Here is a 21874-nt window from a genome sequence, read left to right on the forward strand (position 1 = left end):
TATTATTATTATTATTTTATTATTTATTTATATAGCATCATTAATTCCATGGTGCTGTAGTATAGTATATAGTATTATAGTAGTTATATTCTTGTACATAGGAGCAGTATTATAGTAGTTATATTCTGGTACATAGGAGCAGTATTATAGCAGTTATATTCTGGTACATAGGAGCAGTATTATAGTAGTTGTATTCTTGTACATAGGACCAGTAATATAGTAGTTATATTCTTGTACATAGGGGCAGTATTATAATAGTTATATTCTTGTACATAGGGGCAGTATTATAGTAGTTATATTCTTGTACATAGGAGCAGTATCATAGTAGTTATATTCTTGTACATAGGGGCAGTATTATAGTAGTTATATTCTTGTACATAAGGGCAGTATTATAGTAGTTATATTCTTGTACATAGGAGCAGTATCATAGTAGTTATATTCTTGTACATAGGAGCAGTATTATAGTAGTTATATTCTTGTATATAGGGGACAGTATTATAGTAGTTATATTCTTGTACATAGGAGCAGTATTATAGTAGTTATATTCTTGTACATAGGGGCAGTATTATAGTAGTTATATTCTTGTACATAGGGGCAGTATTATAGTAGTTATATTCTTGTACATTGGAGCAGTATTATAGTAGTTATATTCTTGTACATGGGGCAGTACTTATTTATATTTACAGGGTCACTCTGTCATGATTTTACTACAAACCTGGAGTTTTCCTTTTATATAGTAACAGCCCGGAATCGCATACATGAAGCTATTTTCTAACAGTGGTAAATTACGTGTCATTAATAAATCTTTATTCTTTTGTGCACCTGTAATTTTCTGCTTACTAATGTTATATTAACTGCTTAACATTTAGGCTAATTTCTAACATTTTTCTTATTTTTTGTTTCCAGATCAGTCGCTGGGTCTGCAGAACCATTTGAGACTGAGAACGCCTCCTCCCCCATTGTCTCACCAGCCAAACCCCCACCATGCGGCTTCCATCAACTCCCTGAACAGGGGCAACTTCACCCCACGTAGTAACCCTAGCCCCGCTCCCACGGATCACTCACTATCAGGCGAGCCACCGGGCAGTGCCCAGGAGGCGATCCATGGTCAAGACAACTGGCTTCTCAACAGCAACATCCCCCTGGAGACCAGGTACTTCTCAGTAGCTGCTGAAATATTTCCAGGTTGTTTTGAGTTGCCGATGATGACAGGTTAAGGCCAAAACGCTGTCCTGCTAATTGGTCATAAAAGACCGTTAAAAAGGCAATCTGCACTACAAGGCTTTGTGTTCTTTACAGGCCGAGTGCGTGACAGGTAAAAGCTCTTGAAAGGGTCTACGCACGTGTTACCTTCATCCCTGCCCATCAATAGCTTATCGGACAAGCCCCGACATAAAACTGTGTCATTCAGCAGGAGAAAATCTTGAGTCAAGACAAACTAATCCCGTCTATAAAGTAAAGAACTCTAAGCGCTCTTCCCCTCCGGATTACAAAAAAATTGTCTCCCATGATCCTAATCTACCATCTGTCTGCTCTGTATCCTAAGATATGTGACAAGTTTGGTGCCCACCCCGGTAGGCCAACGTGAACCTATGGCTAGGTTTTGGTTTATTTTTGAGCATGTCTGTAAAGGGGGCTGGTTTTCTTGCTCCATTCAATATCCAATCCAGCCCCTGTCTTGATCGTGACTGATTTTAAAGAGTGAAGGAGGCTTGCTTAGCTTCTTAAATGAGTACAGAAACAAAGTGGAAATAAAGTTCTCTTGTTGGAACAAAGCTGGAAAAGAAGACCTGGAATGGAGTTGGAACGTCAGGAGAATTTTGGAATTTAAGATTTAGTTCCATTTTTTTTTTCTCCTGGACAATCCCTTTAAGGCCATCTCAAACAGCAAGAAAGTATTGAGAGAAGTTGGATAAAGGTTATTTATAATAGATAATTTCAACTACCCCTTTATCTGTTGGGTTCCAACCGCCGATCTTGAGAACCAAGCCTGTGTAAATAGAGCGGAGGTGGATCTTGTCCACTTCTGCTACGTTATGGGAGTGCCAAAGACTAGCGCTTGACCATCTCCAGTGGTCCCATTAAGAATGAATAGAGAAGCAGTGCGGTGGGGGTCCGAGCAGTCATGCCCCCAGTGATCGGGAAATTCTCACTTATCCAAGGGGTTGGGGTTAACATCCAAACTTGAGAATAGCCCTTTAGGAAAAAACTAAAAGGAATGACCCCGAATTGTGGTTGCCTGTAAGATATCTCTTGCTTTTACCCTCTTCCATACGTTAAGCTGCACTTTACTATTATCCATCCAATGTGAAGAATGAATCTTGGATAGGGATGCAGGTAAAATATAAATCTTTGAACTCTCGAAGTTCCCATCTACTAGTATTTTGAAGGATTTGGGGGGGATCTGCTTCCCCTAGTACAGTATCCGAAGTCTTAGTTACATTTCTAAATTGGCTTTATTCCATCTCCTTGCCTTACAAGGCCAGGGTACTGTCCAGATGAACATTTTTCACTACTGTCTAAAAGCAAGTTTTGTGGGGTTTTTTTTAGATTTTTTAAGTTTTAGAAGATCTTTTAAACCTTTGAAAGATCCCAGATGAAATGCTGTAAGGTGCCACCTTCTTGAAAAATGTAGCAAGTTCCCTATAGCAAGGCATGGAAGGAGAATTGACTTCATTTTCTGGGTCAACGACCACTTCAAAGTCATCATGTACCGTTGAGTTGTCCATGTTTGGATGATTTTCGAGAACCTTCTTGTCTTGCCATGAAATTCCTTTAAAAGAAGAAAACATTCCAGGTGACCTCCATCTGGAGGTCGCCATCTTCTCCTTCACCCTATAGAAATGTAATAGATGAATCACATTGCCGATTACCCGCCCAGCCGCTCAGTGACCACAAACTAAAGCTGACTTGTCATATAACACATTAATCAAAAGAAAAAAAATAGTGTCCGGCCTAATTTTCTCTAATTAGGCAATTACGCCCAGCACATATATTACAGGGCTAATGTCCACAGGTCAGAACTGGAGATCATTATCTACTGAGGCATGACCAATGCGTTTACGGGAGAGGAATTGCAGTGTTGTAGGGGTTTTTTTGTTCATGACTTAACCCTTTCGGGTTTCAGAGAGTTAAGGGTCAAGTGCCCTGAATAGGTGAGAAAGCAGAAACACATGATAGGACTTCATTAACGTCGGGACGAAGCAACTTCTGATTTTCTTCTGTTTATAGGGTTGGCGTTGCAGTGAGTTTTTTTGGGGTCAAGGACTTCACGGAACATTTGATCGGTGCTTTAAACTAATTTCCCATTGAACCAAACTGAAGCCGTCTGTGATCCTACATCTTCGGGTCACATTTTTTGCCAATTGCATCTCCTAAACCACCATGAAAATTTCTATAAAACGTTGGTACAAAAAATAGTTACCAATTTTGATAAGCAAATGAGATGTATCAAGAGGTTTAATGTCTCACTCCGATAGCGCCTGGTTCGGCCGACAGTCTTGTGTCTTGGGAGATGTCCGATTTCGGACTGACCATCACATTGTTCACCCGAAAATGCGGCTTTCTCATAGACGAAGGATTGCTCCTCTGTATTGGAGAGACGGCCAAGAAGACAGCCGTCTGAAAGATCAGCCAAAGCCTGATTCGGCCGACAGCCATCTTGCAACATTCTTTTCTCTCTTATTAGCAATGTACAAGGATGTGCACCAAAAAAGAAAATACATTACTCAACTGCGTATTTTTACTTAACGCAGCCGTGTCCAGTCAGTTTTAATAGTATTTCCTTTTTAAAAATGTTATTTATTTTTTGGGTCTATTACTCCTCCTGGATATATATATGAACTAGGTAACTGGGCATTACCACTTTCCTTGTCAATAAGCTCACCTCCTCCTGTACAATGACTGATAAGACCTCTATATACAGTAGATAACACAGGATCCGCCATTCACAATAGGTGATGTCACAGCGCACCTCCTCCTCCTGTACAATGACTGATAACACCTCTATATACAGTAGATAATATGGGATCCATCATTCACAATAGGTGATGCCACAGCTCACCTCCTCCTCCCCCTGTACAATGGCTGATAACCTCTATATACAGTAGATAACAAAAGATCCACCATTCACAATAGGTGATGTCACAGCTCACCTCCTCCTGTACAATGACTGATAACTCCTCTATATACAGTAGATAACACAGGATCCACCATTCACAATAGATGATGTCACAGCTCACCTCCTCCTCCTGTACAATGACTGATAACTCCTCTATATACAGTAGATAACACAGGATCCACCATTCACAATAGGTGATGTCACAGCTCACCTCCTCCTCCTCCTGTACAATGACTGATAACATCTCTATATACAGTAGATAACACAGGATTCACCATTCACAATAGGTGATGTCACAGCTCACCTCCTCCTCCTGTACAATGACTGATAACACCTCTATATATAGTAAATAACACAGGATCCACCATTCACAATAGGTGATGTCACAGCTCACCTCCTCCTGTACAATGACGGATAACACCTCCATATACAGTAGATAACACAGGATCCAGCCTTCACAATAGGTGATATCACAGCTCACCTCCTCCTCCTGTACAATCACTGATAACACCTCTATATACAGCAGGTAACACAGGATCCCCCATTCACAATAGGTGATGTCACAGCTCACCTCCTCCTCCTGTACAATGACTGATAACACCTCTATATACAGTAGATAACACAGGATCCACCATTCACAATAGGTGATGTCACAGCTCACCTCCTCCTCCTCCTGTACAATGACTGATAACACCTCTATATACAGTAGATAACACAGGATCTACCATTCACAATAGGTGATGTCACAGCTCACCTCCTCCTCCTGTACAATGACTGATAACACCTCTATATACAGTAGATAACACAGGATCCACCATTCACAATAGGTGATGTCACAGCTCACCTCCTCCTCCTCCTGTACAATGACTGATAACACCTCTCTATACAGTAGATAACACAGGATCCACCATTCACAATAGATGTCACAGCTCACTTCCTCCTCCTGTACAATGACTCATAACACCTCTATATACAGTAGATAACACAGGATCCACCATTCACAATAGGTGATGTCACAGCTCACCTCCTCCTCCTGTACAATGACTGATAACACCTCTATATACAGTAGATAACACAGGATCCGCCATTCACAATAGGTGATATCACAGCTCACCTCCTCCTCCTGTACAATGACTCATAACACCTCTATATACAGTAGATAACAGAGGATCCACTATTCACAATAGGTGATGTCACAGCTCACCTCCTCCACCTCCTGTACAATGACTGGTAACACCTCTATATACAGTAGATAACACATGATCGACAAAATGCAAATTCTCTGGAAATTTCCGACATTGCAAATCAGCTCTAATCAATGACTATTTTTTGTGATTTTTCATCAAGGCAAAAAAAATGTTCAGAGAGAAGGATCTGTCCGTTGTCTTCTCCCAGGACTTGGATTGTGCTTAGTGTTTTTTTCCCTTGGCTTTTGCTTATTTTGTGTCTTGCGTTTGTCTGGATGAGGAAGAGTGTGGTCTTCTCCCCCGAGCGCAGGGCTGGGGCCTGTGAAGATCTCACGGTTCACGCAGTCGGTTAGAGGAGCGCAGCGTTTCATTGATCTGTGTGTTCCACATTACATCTGAGCAGCTCTTCACTCGGCACCATAGTGACCCGTAAACAACGCAAGACAAATAGAAGAAAAAGATGGAGAAGTGGAGAAGTGTTGGCGAGCTGTGAAGTGTTATTAACATGAATTAGAGCCTCTCCTTTTGTAATGAGCGGAGCGCTGCAGACGGTGTGCGCTGCGGAGCAGGAGGTGAAGCCAATCAATGAGGCTGGTAAAGCGACTCGCAGACGGGGCCGGTGTGTGATACTCGGGCCGCAGAATATAAATCCCAGCCACCAGGACGGCTCAGACACCAGGCGCCCCTGCATTCATTTCATTGTTATATTAAAGGGAAACTGTCATCCACAGACTGAATCAGAAATTTATTTTAAATGTTTTTTTTTCTTTTTTTGTCATTTTTAGTTATTATCATATTATAATAGATATTATCATGATCTATATTAAAGGGGTGGGGAATAAGAAGTTTTGCAATTTTCATACTGACTTCTAAACCTAAACTTTATACTTTTTTTTTACATATTACTTTTCAGCAGCGTTCTTAACATCACAGACTGTATTACAATGATTGATAGCACCCCTTTATATAGTACAGATCACAGGATCCACCATCACAGTATCTGATGTCACAGCTCACCTCCTCCCCCTGTACAATGACTGATAACACCTCTACACTGTGTTCCAAATTATTATGCAAATAATATTTCCTCATATTTTCTCTAAATTACCTATCTGAATTGCAGTCATTGTTATTTTCCAGTCATCTACTATTCTAGTATAATTGCAATGTTTTGGAACAAACTGCCTATGAAAACAGTATCTTTTAAAAAAAAATAAACACTCAAAATGCATGTTCCAAATTATTATGCACAGCAAAGTTTTCAACCTTATTTTTTTATTTTGAACAAAACAATGGTCAATTGTGAAGTTATCATTATCAGCTTATTACAAAATGAAATCAATCAGTTTTCAAGTGAAAACTTTATTCTAGGTGATGTTACATTTGCACATAGAACCCCTTGTTGGAAAGAAGCTTTTGTTCTGAACTCTCTCGTCCATTGAATTTGTCAGTTTTTGGATGGTTTCTGCTCCAATTGTTTTGCATGTGGACAGAATCCCCTCCCAGAGCTGTTGCTTAGATGTGACCTGCCTCCCGCCATCATAGACGCTCCTTTTGATGATGCTCCAGAGGTTCTCAATGGGGTTGAGGTCAGGGGAAGATGGTGGCCACACCATAAGTTTGTCCTCTTTTATGCCCATAGCAGCCAGAGATGCAGATGTGTTTTTTGCAGCATGAGACGGTGCATTATCATGCATGAAAATGATCTTGCTGCGGAAAGCACGGTTCTTCCTCTTGAACCATGGCAGGAAGTGTTGTTTTAGAAACTCCACATTGATTATGGAGTTCATCTTTACCCCTTCAGGGATCATAAAGGGGCCGACAATCTTTCTCCCCATGATTCCAGCCCAAAACATTACTCCACCTCCTCCTTGTTGGCGCCTTAGCCGTGTTTTCATGGGGTGTCCATCAACCAGCCATCCTCCACTCCATCCATCTGGACCATCAAGCGTTGCACGGCACTCATCGGTGAACAAAACAGTTTGGAAGTCCGTCTTCATGTATCGTTTGGCCCACTGGAGCCGTTTCTGCTTGTGTGCAGTGGATAGAGGTGGTCGACAGGATGGCTTACGCACAGCTGCAAACCTCTGAAGGACCCTGCATCTTGTTGTTCTGGGGACGTTGGAGGCACCAGCAGCTTCAAAAACTTGTCTGCTGCTATGACGAGGCATTTTTGCAGCTGCTCTTTTAACCTTACGCAATTGCCTGTTGGAAAGAGTCCTCAATTTTTCCTTATCAGCACGCACACGTGTGTGCTGGAAATCAGCTACATACTTCTTGATTGTGCAATGATCACGATGAAGTGTCTTGGCAATGTTGATTGTAGTCATGCCTTGACCTAAATACTCCACAATTTGTTGCTTCTCAGCAGCCGACACATCCTTTTTCTTTCCCATTTTGGCAAAAAATGTAGGCTGCTTAATAATATGGAACAGCCTTCTTAAGTAATCTTGCCTTTATTTGGACACACCGGCCAAACTAATGTGCACAGGTATCTGCAATTGCTTTCAGTGATATAAAGAGCCCTGACACACATCACCATCAATGAGTTTACATGACAAACAAAATTTTTTTTAACCTTATCACTCCTAAACTCTATGTGCATAATAATTTGGAACACAGTGTATATACAGTAGATAACACAGGATCCACCATTCACAATAGGTGATGTCACAGCTCACCTCCTCCTCCTGTACAATGACTGATAACACCTCTATATACAGTAGATAACACAGGATCCACCATTCACAATAGGTGATGTCACAGCTCACCTCCTTCTCCTGTACAATGACTGATAACACCTCTATATACAGTAGATAACACAGGATCCACCATTCACAATAGGTGATGTCACAGCTCACCTCCTCCTCCTGTACAATGACTGATAACACCTCTATATACAGTAGATAACTCAGGATCCACCATTCACAATAGGTGATATCACAGCTCACCTCCTCCTGTACAATGACTGATAACACCTCTATATACAGTAGATAACACAGGATCCACCATTCACAATAGGTGACGTCACAGCTCACCTCCTCCTCCTGTACAATGACTGATAACACCTCTATATACAGTAGATAACACAGGATCCACCATTCACAATAGGTGATGTCACAGCTCACCTCCTCCTCCTGTACAATGACTGATAACACCTCTATATACAGTAGATACCACAGGATCCACCATTCACAATAGGTGATGTCACAGCTCACCTCCTCCTCCTACTGTACAATGACTGATAACACCTGTATATACAGTAGATAACACAGGATCCACCATTCACAATAGGTGATGTCACAGCTCACCTCCTCCTCCTGTACAATGACTGATAACACCTCTATATACAGTAGATAACACAGGATCCACCATTCACAATAGGTGATGTCACAGCTCACCTCCTTCTCCTGTACAATGACTGATAACACCTCTATATACAGTAGATACCACAGGATCCACCATTCACAATAGGTGACGTCACAGCTCACCTCCTCCTCCTGTACAATGACTGATAACACCTCTATATACAGTAGATAACACAGGATCCACCATTCACAATAGGTGGTTACTTTTACAGAAGTCAGTAAGGTCAGTGCCACTCTATAATTCAGCTCCCTACATTTATGTGACTGCTGAAAAGAACAGAAAATGTATCTAGTATTAGGCCTAGTGGCCGGTGTGAAAATTGCAAGATTTGATTTATTTTAATATGTAGTTATATGGAAAATAAAAAAAATTAATCATCAATCATTCCTAAAAATACATTTTAATTAAATTGATTTAAATAGCTCATTTCCTTTCTTTTTTTTTCTGCAAATGTATTTATTAAAAAAAAAAAAGTGCTGGTCAAGGGATAGAAAACTTTGATCACCACTAATGAAGTCACGGCGTACATAACTGAAAAAGTCACATGAAGATTAATAAATGGGAAACATATTTTTGTTCTGGTTTACAAAATGTATGTAAAGTTTTTTTTATCTTTCTTTTTATTTTATTTATGCTTATTGTTGTAGTATTATTATTATTATTTTGTTTCTATTTATTAATAAAATTTATTATTATTTATTTGGGGATTTTTTTTTTTTTTTAATTTGAAATCCAAAAAGAAATTGTCAGAGATTTTACTGAAGAGATATTTCCTTATGAAAGATCTCGGTGTAAGATATTTGCCAATGAAAGGGATGTTAAATGTAATTTATTTTTTTTATCTAACGCTTCTATTAAATTTCCATATTTCATTTTGTCTTCATAATTTTGGCTTTCAATGTAATCATCCATCATCATGAGTCTCGGCAAAACTGGGGGGGATTCAGCCATTTGCTTCTTCTGCGTTCAGTTTCGTGGTTCCTATAAAATTTTGTGTTTTTTTTCTCGAATTCCCATCGGTTCATGCCTCTCCCCGCAGCCCTCACCTCACCTTGGCCCTCTATTACAATCATCGCACTTTCAAGCAATTATGTGGACGCAATTATTTTCCCCGGCTGCTTTCTAGTTAGAAAGCAGTGACCCAAAAAAAAACTATTGAATTATTACAGATTGTGAACCATGTAGCCGAGTCTTTCATCAAGCATTCTTCAAATATTTGCTGTGGGACTTTGACATAATTTATATGATCAGAGAGTCGTCTTATCTCCTTTCTTGGCAAGATTATTAAAGTGAGAAACTCTTTTTCTATTCATAAAGTGTTGCATTTTTTCGGCATCAAATTTATCATTTTTTCCATATATTAAATTTTTTTACAATTTCCCAATTTTGTGTGATATATTTTTTTTCCTCCAGCATTGCTAAATTGCATGTTTATTTTCATACACAAAAAGCACTGGAAATAGAATTATCAACAAAATCTAAATTTCTAAAAATTTTGGTAAAATTTTGTGTTACGGAAAACACTTTGATAGGGTCATTTTTGGGACGATTTCTAAACAAAGAATCTTTAATATTATGAAAATTGATCCAGGCTTGGTTGAGTCAAGTGAAAAATTCAATAAAGGCCATGACTTTAGGTCCCATCGTCTGAGAGACCCCCGGGCGCAATCTTATTACTAGCTGATTGAATGATGTACAGTAAGTGTTACAGTATTTTTTACAGTAGGCATAGCATCTGGTATGAAGGTGTAGATAAATGGACTTTTGTTAGGTGGAACATTTTTTTATTATTTTCTTCAAAAACATTTCTCAATTTCTTAACTTTATGGGGTCACATCTCCCAAAAATTCATTTAATTTTTCTATATTTTTGAGTATTAATGGTTGAACGAAAAAGCTGAAAAATATAATTCTATTTTATGTATTGTATTTGTTTTTCTTTTTTATTAAAATTAATTGCATAGTTTTTATAAATTTGTTTTCTAGAAATGCATATTTTGACAATTTGATTTTGCTGGTGGGTACGTTTACAGGAGGAGGTCACTTCATTGATGCATGACTCACAACCTTCATTCATGTTTCCATCTGTGTGTAGAAATATAGCAAAGCAGACATACCTAGAGACATTGCAGGACAACCTCATTGAGATGGACATCCTCCCCACCTCCCGACATGACGGTGCTTACAATGATGGGTATGTGACACATCCTATTAATTGTGTTCCATTTTGCATGAAATCACCCACTCAACCCACTGCACTTACCCGACACTGCTGGCTATAATTACCAAGCACTGGCACTGCTGAGGACATTTCGGTGAAAAATAAGAATCCAAGAAAGGGCCACCACTGTCCCACAGTCAACTATGATATATAATGATGAAGAAAAGAAGTGTACGGGACTCTATGCACAACCTGTAAAAGGGCCCCCATCTACCATAAGCCATTTAAAATTCCGATGTCCTATTATCCAACCTTTTGGAACCTTTACGCTCCTGAGCCAGGTTTTAACTCTTCCCTCTGCTTTATCTATAGCTAGACCCCTTCAAATACAATAAAACATTGCCTTATTTATTTTTAGGTCAATTTAAGGTCGTGAGAAGACCACATAAGGGGCTCAGATGTTTTTTGGTTTTGGAGGTAGAACTAGACCAATCCAACTGGCTTTGCTAGAGTAGTCCTCCACAATTTGTGGTCAATCTCAATGAGATTTTCAATAGGTTTTATTGTATGTACATTTCATTTTAACTAATTTTGGAAACCTTAAAAGAAAAAGTGCCCAGCAGTGCCATGTATTTTGGTAAAACTTTCATTGTTAACCCATAATTCGCAGACCCGAAGACCTAGTCATGGTGTTTTAATAAAACAATACCTTTTGGGTTGAAGCTTCAGCCTTCTGACGTGTCAGGTCAACTGTCTTTTTGCTTCAATGCTAAGAATTTTCAATTTTTGACTTACGACTCTGTGTTATTGATTCTTAACGAGAATGAATCCTGCGCTACTATTGTATTCGATCAACATCAGTATTGAGCATGGTAGAGCATTAGTATTGTAAAGTCAGGCTGAGTTGCTGGACCATCTATTCATCTGTACATAAAGCATGTCTAGAAAGATGTAGATGGAAAAAAAATAATTGGCCAAAATGTAAAAAGTTCTTATTTAAAAATTGAGAACCCAGCTATGCCCAGTGAATGTCTATATTACTGTGTGTGTAGTCTGATATTTTATTTCAATAACTAGTGTTGGTCGAAATTTTGTCAAAAAGTTTTCAAAAATGTACTTAGGTCACTTGTTTATGCTATAATATGGAACATTCCAACCAAATGATACCTGGAAGTCTCGAGCAGTCCTACCATGTATTTCTCTCTCCAGTCTTTTTTTAAGAAGGTATAAAGAGATTAATACCAATAATTTATAAAGTGGTAGTGTTGGAGAGTGGGCTAGGAATAAGAAAATGTAATTAAAAAAATTCTGTATTCCAGCATAACAAAGGCCACCTCAATGAAAAATGTGTTCTCTCTTGTTTGAATTCATTTGTTTTGTAGACTGGTTGATAAGATGATTCTCACTTAGGTTGTGGTGCATGCTATGTGGATTGTTATTCCATTGAGTTTTTAGGATTTGTAGTGGGGTCAAACGTCATGCTAGCTCTGCTGTATCTTTCTTTTTTGTAATGTATACCTCTTTAGGTTGTAATATAACAAATACTAGGCTTTGTAATCCAATCGCTTACAACCACACAATTCTAGGGGTAGATGTAGACCCCACTACTGTGCCACATTATGACTTTTATCTACAGACTTTTGCTTTTCTTTATCCCCAGGCATTTTCTGTTTAAACCAGGAGGCACATCTCCCCTGTTTTGTACAACGTCACCAGGCTATCCTCTGACCTCCAGCACTGTGTATTCCCCACCACCCCGGCCTCTTCCTCGAAGCACTTTTTCCAGATCTGCTTTTAACCTGCAGAAGCCGTACAAATATTGCAATTGGAAATGTGCTGCTTTAAGTGCTATCATTATTTCTGTCACACTGGTGATCCTCCTGGCTTATTTCATTGGTAAGTGTTATTGTATTGCACTTCTCCTGACAGATGATTAAATGTATATGATGGATCAATGGATTTTTGCTTTTTTATATATCCATTTTATGTGTTTAAAACTGTTCTATGATGTGGTTTTTTTTTTTTTTTCTTTTTTTTTTCTTTCTAATTTTTTTGTTTATCAACAAAATAATGAACGGATTATTTAATCTGTCACGATAGCAACTCATTCTGGTCAAGTTTAACTGCCGTAATTACCACCCATAATTACTCATTTCTAGAAGAGCCATGAATTATTAAAATTCAAATTAATCTGTTCAGCTCCGCACAAACATATTTAACAAAGAGTCTGACTGATCTAATCAACAAGAGGGAAAAAGATATTTAATTAGATTTTGATGAAAAATAGTGTTTAATTTATTGCATAATCAATTATTAATTAGTGCAATAAGGAGAACTGGCCGCGTTTACTAATTAACTCATTTAAAAATTATGAATAACCTTTTGGGGCGTAATTGTTTCTCACATCTTGTCACGACGAGGATAGTGGCGGTATCCTAACTACACAGATGCCCATGTTGATGGACACGTTGCACGGTGAACTGACAAATTGACCTCTGCAGTCTTTTACGTTTTCATGACATTTACCATGGTGACGGCTGCGCACATTTTTCCAGCTAAATGATTATTTATGCTAACGCAATTTTTTATTTCCAGTTAATGAAATTGAGTTCTTTAAGGGGGTTATTACCATCTCTAGCATCTGTGTCATATGAATAAGATCTGGGGATTGCAGCCATAAGGAGTACGGGGTGAGGCTTCCTTTGGCCAGGGGGGTGGGCAAAGCTTCCTTTTGCTGGGGCGAAGCTTCATTTGCCAATCCCCATACTGTTGCAAATCGAGAGAATTTGGGGGGCGAAGCTTCCTTTTGTCGGGGAGCAAAGCTTCCTTTTGCCGAGGGGTGAAGCTTCATTTGCTGATTCCCCATACAGTTGCCATGTATCCATATCGAGAGAATTGCACTTGACTTTTTCCGTAACCACCACGGACTTTAATGTACATGGTCCCTCCATAGAAATGTATGGAGAATGCGATGAACAGATCCCAATCCTTTTAATACTTTGGGCACCCTCACTTTTTAGGCATTTAAAGGATTATCTGTGCATATGCTATCGATGTATATGATGAGCATACCCTTTTAAAGGGGGTCATGCCATTTACAAGATGTATCACCTTTTCAGGGAATAGGTGATAAATGTATGCTTGCAGAGGGTCAGACCTCTGGGACCCTTACCGATCATGAAAATGGGGTCCCAAAGTCCCCTATGTAAATGAAGTGATTTGAGCATGTGTGACCACTGCACTCATTACTGTCTACAGGAGTGGTGGTCGCTCATGCTCACTATTACTTCGCTCACACAAGGAAGTTTTTAATCCCCATTCTTGGGATTTTGGAAATTCTACCTAAGATTACGGAAACTCCTCTTTAAAAAAAAAAAAAAAAAAAAAGAAATTATTTTTTGGTGTGACCATAGGAAAATCTATTTAGTTCCCTGTCTACTTGGAAAAACAGCAAGTTTGGTAAAAAGGGGAGGGATGTTGGCTACTTTTGCAGCTTTTTGCAAAAGGGTTTGTAAGGATTTGACCAGCCCTTTTATTGCCGTATCTGATAGAGCTCCATCGTTGGGCATGTGGCTTTTATTTTTTTTTTTATAGAAGGAACTGAGCTACTTTACCAAAAAAAGGAACATGGATGAAGGTGCTCCAGTAAAGGGGTTCAGGGAGCGGGAATCTGTCTCTAGTTTCTGCTATTTGATGGGGCTTCTAATGTGTTGGACTCCCAAGTAGTCACCAGTTCTTTGAGTGTTTGGTTTTTATTTTAGGTTTTTTTGTTTCATTCATAGCTTATTTGACTCGGCGATGTCATGGACATAGTACAGCTGTATATACGGCCATACTATGATGTGATGAGCACACCTCGAAATTAAGCTCCACAATGTGGAAACGATGGTGAGGAATAGACACAAAGTATATTGAGCAAGGAATTTCTTTGTTTCCGAAGACTGTAATACCCCTTTAATTCCTTGATAACCCGGAGCATCTCTGCTTTAATATATTTCATATCAGAAGTAATAAAAAACCGTAGAACCAAGTAAAAGTCTTCCAGAACATCACAAAGGTCATGTTCTATTTGACACGCGCTTGTTGCCCCTCTAATCCATCCAAGCTCTTGCAGCGCCCCTAGGATCTCATACTTGGGGTTGGTAACACACGGCCCGCCAGGAGAAGTGTCAGCTTGATGCATGACAGGCTTAAGAGCCCTTGTAGAGAGCTAAGTGTAGCCTGAGGGGAGTCTTAGATTTCATAGTTGATTGTCCGGGGAAAACTAGTGTTTGCCTGAATTGCCGTCACAGTCATTCGTAACAACCCCCCCCCCCCCCTTCCCGACTGTATCCATAGACTTTACATGACCGCGTTCCTAATCCTTTTTTATTGGCGCACTAAATCACCGAACTTCTCACATCTGAAGCATTGTAGGGTTTCGTCTGCGTCACGAAATACCATCTAGACCCTTTAAGCTCGGCATGTTTCGGCGCTCCACGTCACGGCTCAGGTAATGTACCGCCACATGATTGCGAGTTATTTATCGCCTGACAACTGCGAACAATGAAATATAATATAGTGCGAGGACTTTTATGTCTTCAGTATGAAGTCAGAGTCTTAGTGAACCTCCGTACGTGTAAACACCCAGGCTGGATATAAAGGGATATTATATCCAGTCTGAGATATAGTTGATATTTTTCTTGCTTTTCTGATAGGCAACTTTTTTTTTATAGCAAAATAAACCAGTCCATGGTCTCGGAGCGCAATGGCCATCTTGGCTGAGTTCTAAACTTTGTTGAGGTTTCTCTGTATGTAGAAAGTTTTAGATCGTTCTCAAAAACTTCCAAAATTGGGACTTTTTTCAAGTTTTGATGGTAGGCTCTGCACCCTGACCTTCTGTGGGATCTGTGCGGAGCAGCTTTCCCACCTATATGATAAGTGCAAAGTTCACCAGCTCCCATAAGTTGGCTGTGAAGATCCTCAGCACGGAAAGTAAAAGCCTCTGCTCAGCACGAGATGCGTGTCTTACGATGACGAAGGAAAGCTCCATATCCGAAATGTGTTGGTTTTTGCCTTGATTTGTAATGCACCTGGAACTTTAAGCTGTACTACTGGAGTGCTGACGCTACAGTTAGATCCTCTGGGGCGATGGTGGTACAGCAAAGATGGTGCAGCTCTCCATGGGTAGAGCTAGCCCCAGGGCAGTTGTAGGGTTAAGTGTTAAGATGGCGGCTGTGGTTATGCCGGGCAGGTGATGCAGGAATAACTCAAAGGACACAGCAAGGTGCAGCTTCCACTTTTACTTATAGTTCTCCAGTCCACAAACGACAGCCGGATGCTGTGTTCGCCGGGTCAGTGATCCAGCAAACTCCCAGGTAAATTGGGGTGCGCCTTTCCAGGACTCCTTTCTTATGCCTTTCTCTGGCCGTCTCACTACACTGGCTTCCACTTCTCCTGCCCAGCATCTCACCCACAGTGTGCCGAGCCAGCTGCCACGAACCTGGTCAAGCGACGTTCTCTGAGTCCCCTGGATTCTATCCGGCTGCCTTTTTGGCGAGTTATGGGTGGATGTAGCTGTGACTCCTTCAGACACCACAGCCTCCGGTTTCTTAGTTGAATCTTGAAGTTTTCTACTAAATTGGGGCCAGTCCCTTGACTGCGACCTGGTCCCTCCACCCGACTACGGTCGGCGTGGATGCGGGCCGCACAGGTGGCTTCTGCACTTCCTGTCCCTCGAGCTTCCTTCTGTCTCTCCCTCACACTTCACTCCTCAGCTTCATTATTCAATCCTCTCCCTTTGGTCTCCTAGGACCAATTCCCTCTTGCACACTGTTCTCCCGCCTTCTAAGCTTTTCTCCTTTTTCCTACCTACCCCACCCACTCCCACCACCCAGTCCTATCCAGCCTGTGATGAGGCCATCCTCCCTAAGGGTACGCCCAGGTGCCCTGACTGAACTGGTGTGTGTTCGATGTGAGTGTTGGAGTCCTGGGTAGTGCCCACCTCCTTACCTGAGAGTGGGATACCACACGTTTGGATGAGGTGCAGTACCTCGTTGGTGACTGGATCCTCAGGGGAGCCACCCTACTAAATTGGTGAAGTTTTAAATCTAAATGACTGGGCACCTTGGGTTTTTTTTTTTTTATCCGACTATATTCCAGTCACCGAGGTGCCCTGGTTACTTTTGGACTTAATCTCTGCTCCTCATAGGGACCTTGTGGTCCACCACCGCTATATTCCCACAGCCATATAACCAGAGGATAGTGCCATGGCTATGAGGGCAAACACAGTCTAAGTCCACATAGAATCTATATTCTAACGTGTACGGAGATGAGAAATGTTTCAAGGGATCTTCCCGTATATCCGCAACCCATAGACTTTAGGGTTGAAGACCTCATGGTCCAGAAGATACTCGCAACCCTGCGCTCTGACGTCCTCTCGGCCTCTACTCACTTGCCTCATTACACTTGCTTCTGCCACTTCTTAGACTTGATAGGGAAATCCTACAACAATGGCGCTGGTAGCTTGTACCCCCGATGCACATACGGTCTGGCACCACTTATAGATATAACATAACCCTCCTAGCCTCTTCTCATGGCAACATGGCGCTCAGCAACACAACACTGTCCTGTGTCACCATTAGGCTGACGTGGCCTACACTCTAGCAAGTTTTCGTCTTTCTGACTGGAGGCCTCCTGGGGGGCAAGGAGAAGAGTGGATGGATCTTTGGCATTGGCCATGTTGGTAGGGGATCGCTGATCATGTAGCAAAGTAAACATATGGGGGAACAATTATAAGGTCACACAATAAGGGTTTAGAACAGTGCACAATGGATCCCGTTGACTTAGAAAGGTCTAGCAAGTTTACAGTAGATCTCGGGACTACCACCTAATTTTGTGCCTGGCCAGGAGAGAGTGATAAACTCAAGACATCAGAATAATAATAATAATAATAATAATTTTATTTATATAGCGCCAACATATTCCGCAGCGCTTTACAACTTATAGAGGGGACTTATACAGACAACAGACATTACAGCATAACAGAAATCACAGTTCAAAACAGATACCAGGAGGAATGAGGGCCCTGCTCGCAAGCTTACAATCTATGAGGAAAAGGGGAGACACGAGAGGTGGATGGTAACAATTGCTTTAGTTATTTGGACCAGCCATAGTGTAAGGCTCGGGTGTTCATGTAAAGCTGCATGAACCAGTTAACTGCCTAAGTATGTAACAGTACAGACACAGAGGCTATTAACTGCATAAAGTGTATGAGAACATGATGGAGGAATGTGATTATGTTGTTGTTTTTTATTAATAGGCCACACAGGGATAATTGGGTTAATGCGTTGAGGCGGTACGCCAATCTGAACAAATGAGTTTTTAGTGCACGCTTAAAACTGTGGGGATTGGGGATTAATTGTATTAACCTAGGTAGTGCATTCCAAAGAATCGGCGCCGCACGTGTAAAGTCTTGGAGACGGGAGTGGGAGGTTCTGATTATTGAGGATGCTAACCTGAGGTCATTAGCAGAGCGGAGGGCACGGGTAGGTTGGTAGACTGAGACCAGAGAGGAGATGTAGGGTGGTGCTGAGCCATGGAGTGCTTTGTGGAGGAGGGTAGTAGTTTTGTACTGGATTCTGGATTGGATGGGTAGCCAGTGTAATGACTGGCACAAGGTAGAGGCATCGGTGTAACGGTTGGCGAGGAATATGATCCTGGCAGCAGCATTCAGGACAGATTGGAGCGGGGAGAGTCTGGTAAAAGGTAGGCCAATTAGTAGAGAGTTACAATAGTCCAGACGAGAATGAATAAGTGAGACAGTAAGAGTTTTTGCAGAGTCACATCAGAAGCCACATTTGGGCATTAGTAGAATGTTCTTCTACTTTATAGGTAGGTCATTTATCTTCTCTTTTTGGTAGTGTTTTTGAAAATACCGCACATAAGTTGAATTACAAGATGGCCGTATAGGTCATCTGTAGTCAATGTAAAGAAGGAACCTGAGTTCAGGATAAACCCTCTTACATCTGGTGCAGTGATGCTATTCAGAGCTTCTCGTCTCAAAGAATGGTGATGCCAAAAAGTATTGGAAATTGGTTTTGTGGGAAGAATAAGCACCAGGTGGTGGTATTATTTTACCAAACCTTCGAATCCCTTGAATGTAATGCCATTACATTTGTGCTTTTTCGTAGATCTGATGGTCTGCACTGGCATGATGGTGGTGAGCTGGTTACTGACCAAGTTGTTAAATTGTTGGAACAGAAAACCATGGCAAAAACGTAGTGTGTAGCTTCTTCCTATGAGTTTGGGAAACCATGGCAAAAACAAGGTGCAACGTGTGAATGCAGTCTCATGGGGTTAAGCCGTGTGCATGTAGATTAGGTTCATCGGCTGCTTTCGACTCCATTAGCTCCCCAGTCAAATAGACCGAAAGCGGCGGCACGGCCGATTACTGAACTTGTGGTTTAAGCCTCATTTGAGCACACAATTACCCGTAGAGCAGCGCTGTGTAGCGGAAGCCCATCATCCGTCTCCGACATCCAGCCATGCAGATACCGCTCTGTCCTCTTATCGCCTCCGTAGTTCCCTCGCTAACATGGTCTGACCTCGTTTAGCTAATTAATAGGCGTCCCCAAAAGGGAGCAACCCGGCGGTACTAATATATAGGCACACAAATTAAAAATGAATTACTTGAATCTTTGGGGCTATGCTGTAATTGACTTTGCTGAGTAAAAACACTGATGCTCATGAATAGGGAGCAATTTGTGTCTTTAGCTCTCACTGGATAAAGGAGAATTTGTAAATGGTCCCTGATGATATCGGAGAGGTCCCCAAGGGCGTCTCTGAACAGACCCTCACCTGAGAGCTACTGTGGTTATAGTCTCATAGACCCGTAGCTAGGTTTTCCTTTACTTTGTGGCTCAAAGCATACCTGTATTTTATGGGGCTATTCTGAATAAACTGACATATATACATTACTTCGGGCCATTATATGACTTCTAACAAGCATTTTTACCAGTTTTCACCTCTGTTGACTCTATTGCTCATTTTCAGTTGTCTCTGAGCTAGTGAGTAGAAATGAATTGCTAGGATATCTCCCATTCACCACGCGCACACAGACATGAGGGATTCCTGCTCTCCTGTCTATGCAGCAGATGGTCAAAATCATCATCAGCAGCAGCAGCATGAAGGAGACTATACAGAAATATTGAGCAGTATAGCTGTGTATTCAGCTCTGGGCTGATATAAAACATAAAGGAAAAAGGATCTTCATGGAGGACATTATAAAGCAGTATTGAGCAGTGTAACTGTGAATCCTGCACTGGGGGTGTGTGACAAAACACTTGAAGGCAGCATGGATGACATTTATGAAGCAGGTGTAGCTGTGAATGCAGCATTGGGTTTAAATAAAACACTTACTAGAAAGCCACAAAGCGACGTGTCTGGGTCTCACTCACTCTCTCGTGCTCCATTGACTTCAAAAGGTAGCTGTAATCTAATCCCTCAGTGATTTGGCAGTCCATTGTGTTTTTTTTTTTTTTTTAATTTTTAATCAAGATACTTTTTTTGATGTTTTTAGAAGTGAATGATGATTTAAGAAGCCAAGGGAGGAGAACTGGTTCATAAGTGAATTTCTCTGCTTATAATGTATTATAAAGTTTCTTAAATCACTTGAGTTATTGACTTATACACAGTTTATTATTACAGCATTGAGTATTGAGGTCTCATCTCGTGGTATTATATCAGCTTATTACCTAATTCTTATTTTTACTCGCGATTTAGGAAGCAGAGTTGGGTAGTAGAGCCCTTCTGCATAGTCCGCGACATTCCACCCAACTATTATTTTTGATCTGGTGTCTTCCCATGTGGCATGGGAGTCATTTGGGCGGCTGCTACCTCAACCTTTGTCCTTTCAGCACTCAATCCAATTTCATTTAAATCCAATTCATCAATGTATGTTTCTGCCGTAGGGAAGAACATCTAAACTTTGTGCACATGTTGCCCTGGTCAGATCTGATCCCATGACCCTGCACTGTTACGGAACCATTGACAGCTGGCTCCCCGCTGCTTAACTGCAGGGAGACAGCTGTATAGAGTCCTGGATAACTCCTTCAAAGGGTGGGTCCTTTAATATTACATTTATGGCACTTCCACAGAAAATTTTCAGAGCTCCTTTATAAAAAAAAATAGAGAGTGCTGTCTCGGCGATGGGACCCGCATCTTCTTTTATTACCTGTCCTGTCGATATTATTATTATTATTATTATTATTATTATTTATTGTTATAGCGCCATTTATTCCATGGCGCTGTACAAGTGAGGAGGGGTATACATAATAACAAGTACAATAATCTTGAACAATACAAGTCATAACTGGTACAGTAGGAGAGAGGACCCTGCCCGCGAAGGCTCACAATCTACAATGTCGTAAACATCCTGCAACCAGCATCGGGGAACTGTAGATTAATTAAAAGGAGCACTCCGAGACACACGGTTACATCGGGGGGACATTTATGAGGCCTTTGGTGGAGGAGAAAATTTGCACCATTATTTTCTGGCTCGTAAGTTTGAAACTTATGGGTACAAAAGAAAAAGAACAAAGGTTCCAGAATCAGTGGAACAATACCAGTTGGAGGATAAATTAAAAACCTCAGTGAAGGGTCCTCTTTACGTTCCTACCATGCTATACACGTCAAGCCCATTACATGGAGAGATCCCTTTTTAAAGATTTTCTGTCTATCGCCTGGAAAGTAAGCGAGTCTCCATCTATCATATATATATTTTTAATTCTCATTCGTCCCCCCCACCATCCTCCGTCCCGGACCTCTTAAACCTTCAGGGAACAATCGATAGCAGATGTTGCTTTCCGCAGCCTCTTTCAATCAGTTCCTTAATTTCACACTCCGTAATTGATTCGTCTGGTTATTTATTAACCTCACCTCCCTTTTTTTTTTTTTAGGCTTGGGAAAGCCAAGAGGTAACATCAGGCCACAGCAGTGTTTTTGTAGATTTCTGCTGACTCGTTTCAATTTCAATATGGGGGAAAAGTGGAGTGGAGGG

The 21874-nt window shown here is 40.9% G+C and overlaps 1 protein-coding gene across 8 annotated transcripts in view; it reads left to right on the plus strand.

Moving 5' to 3' along the window:
• Positions 1-21874, plus strand: part of TENM4 (teneurin transmembrane protein 4) — a 1485534-nt gene that overhangs the window by 1240047 nt on the left and 223613 nt on the right. For 5 of the 8 annotated variants that reach the window (XM_077298663.1, XM_077298665.1, XM_077298666.1 and 2 more), the window contains 3 exons: positions 907-1153; positions 10771-10869; positions 12497-12732. In XM_077298663.1, coding sequence (XP_077154778.1) covers positions 907-1153; positions 10771-10869; positions 12497-12732 — 582 coding nt within the window. The remainder of the gene's footprint in view (positions 1-906; positions 1154-10770; positions 10870-12496; positions 12733-21874) is intronic. The other 3 variants (XM_077298668.1, XM_077298670.1, XM_077298669.1) reach the window with 1 other exon arrangement.

This window comes from Ranitomeya variabilis, chromosome 3 (assembly GCF_051348905.1).
Source record: "Ranitomeya variabilis isolate aRanVar5 chromosome 3, aRanVar5.hap1, whole genome shotgun sequence".
In the NCBI taxonomy this organism is placed as follows: domain Eukaryota; kingdom Metazoa; phylum Chordata; class Amphibia; order Anura; family Dendrobatidae; genus Ranitomeya; species Ranitomeya variabilis.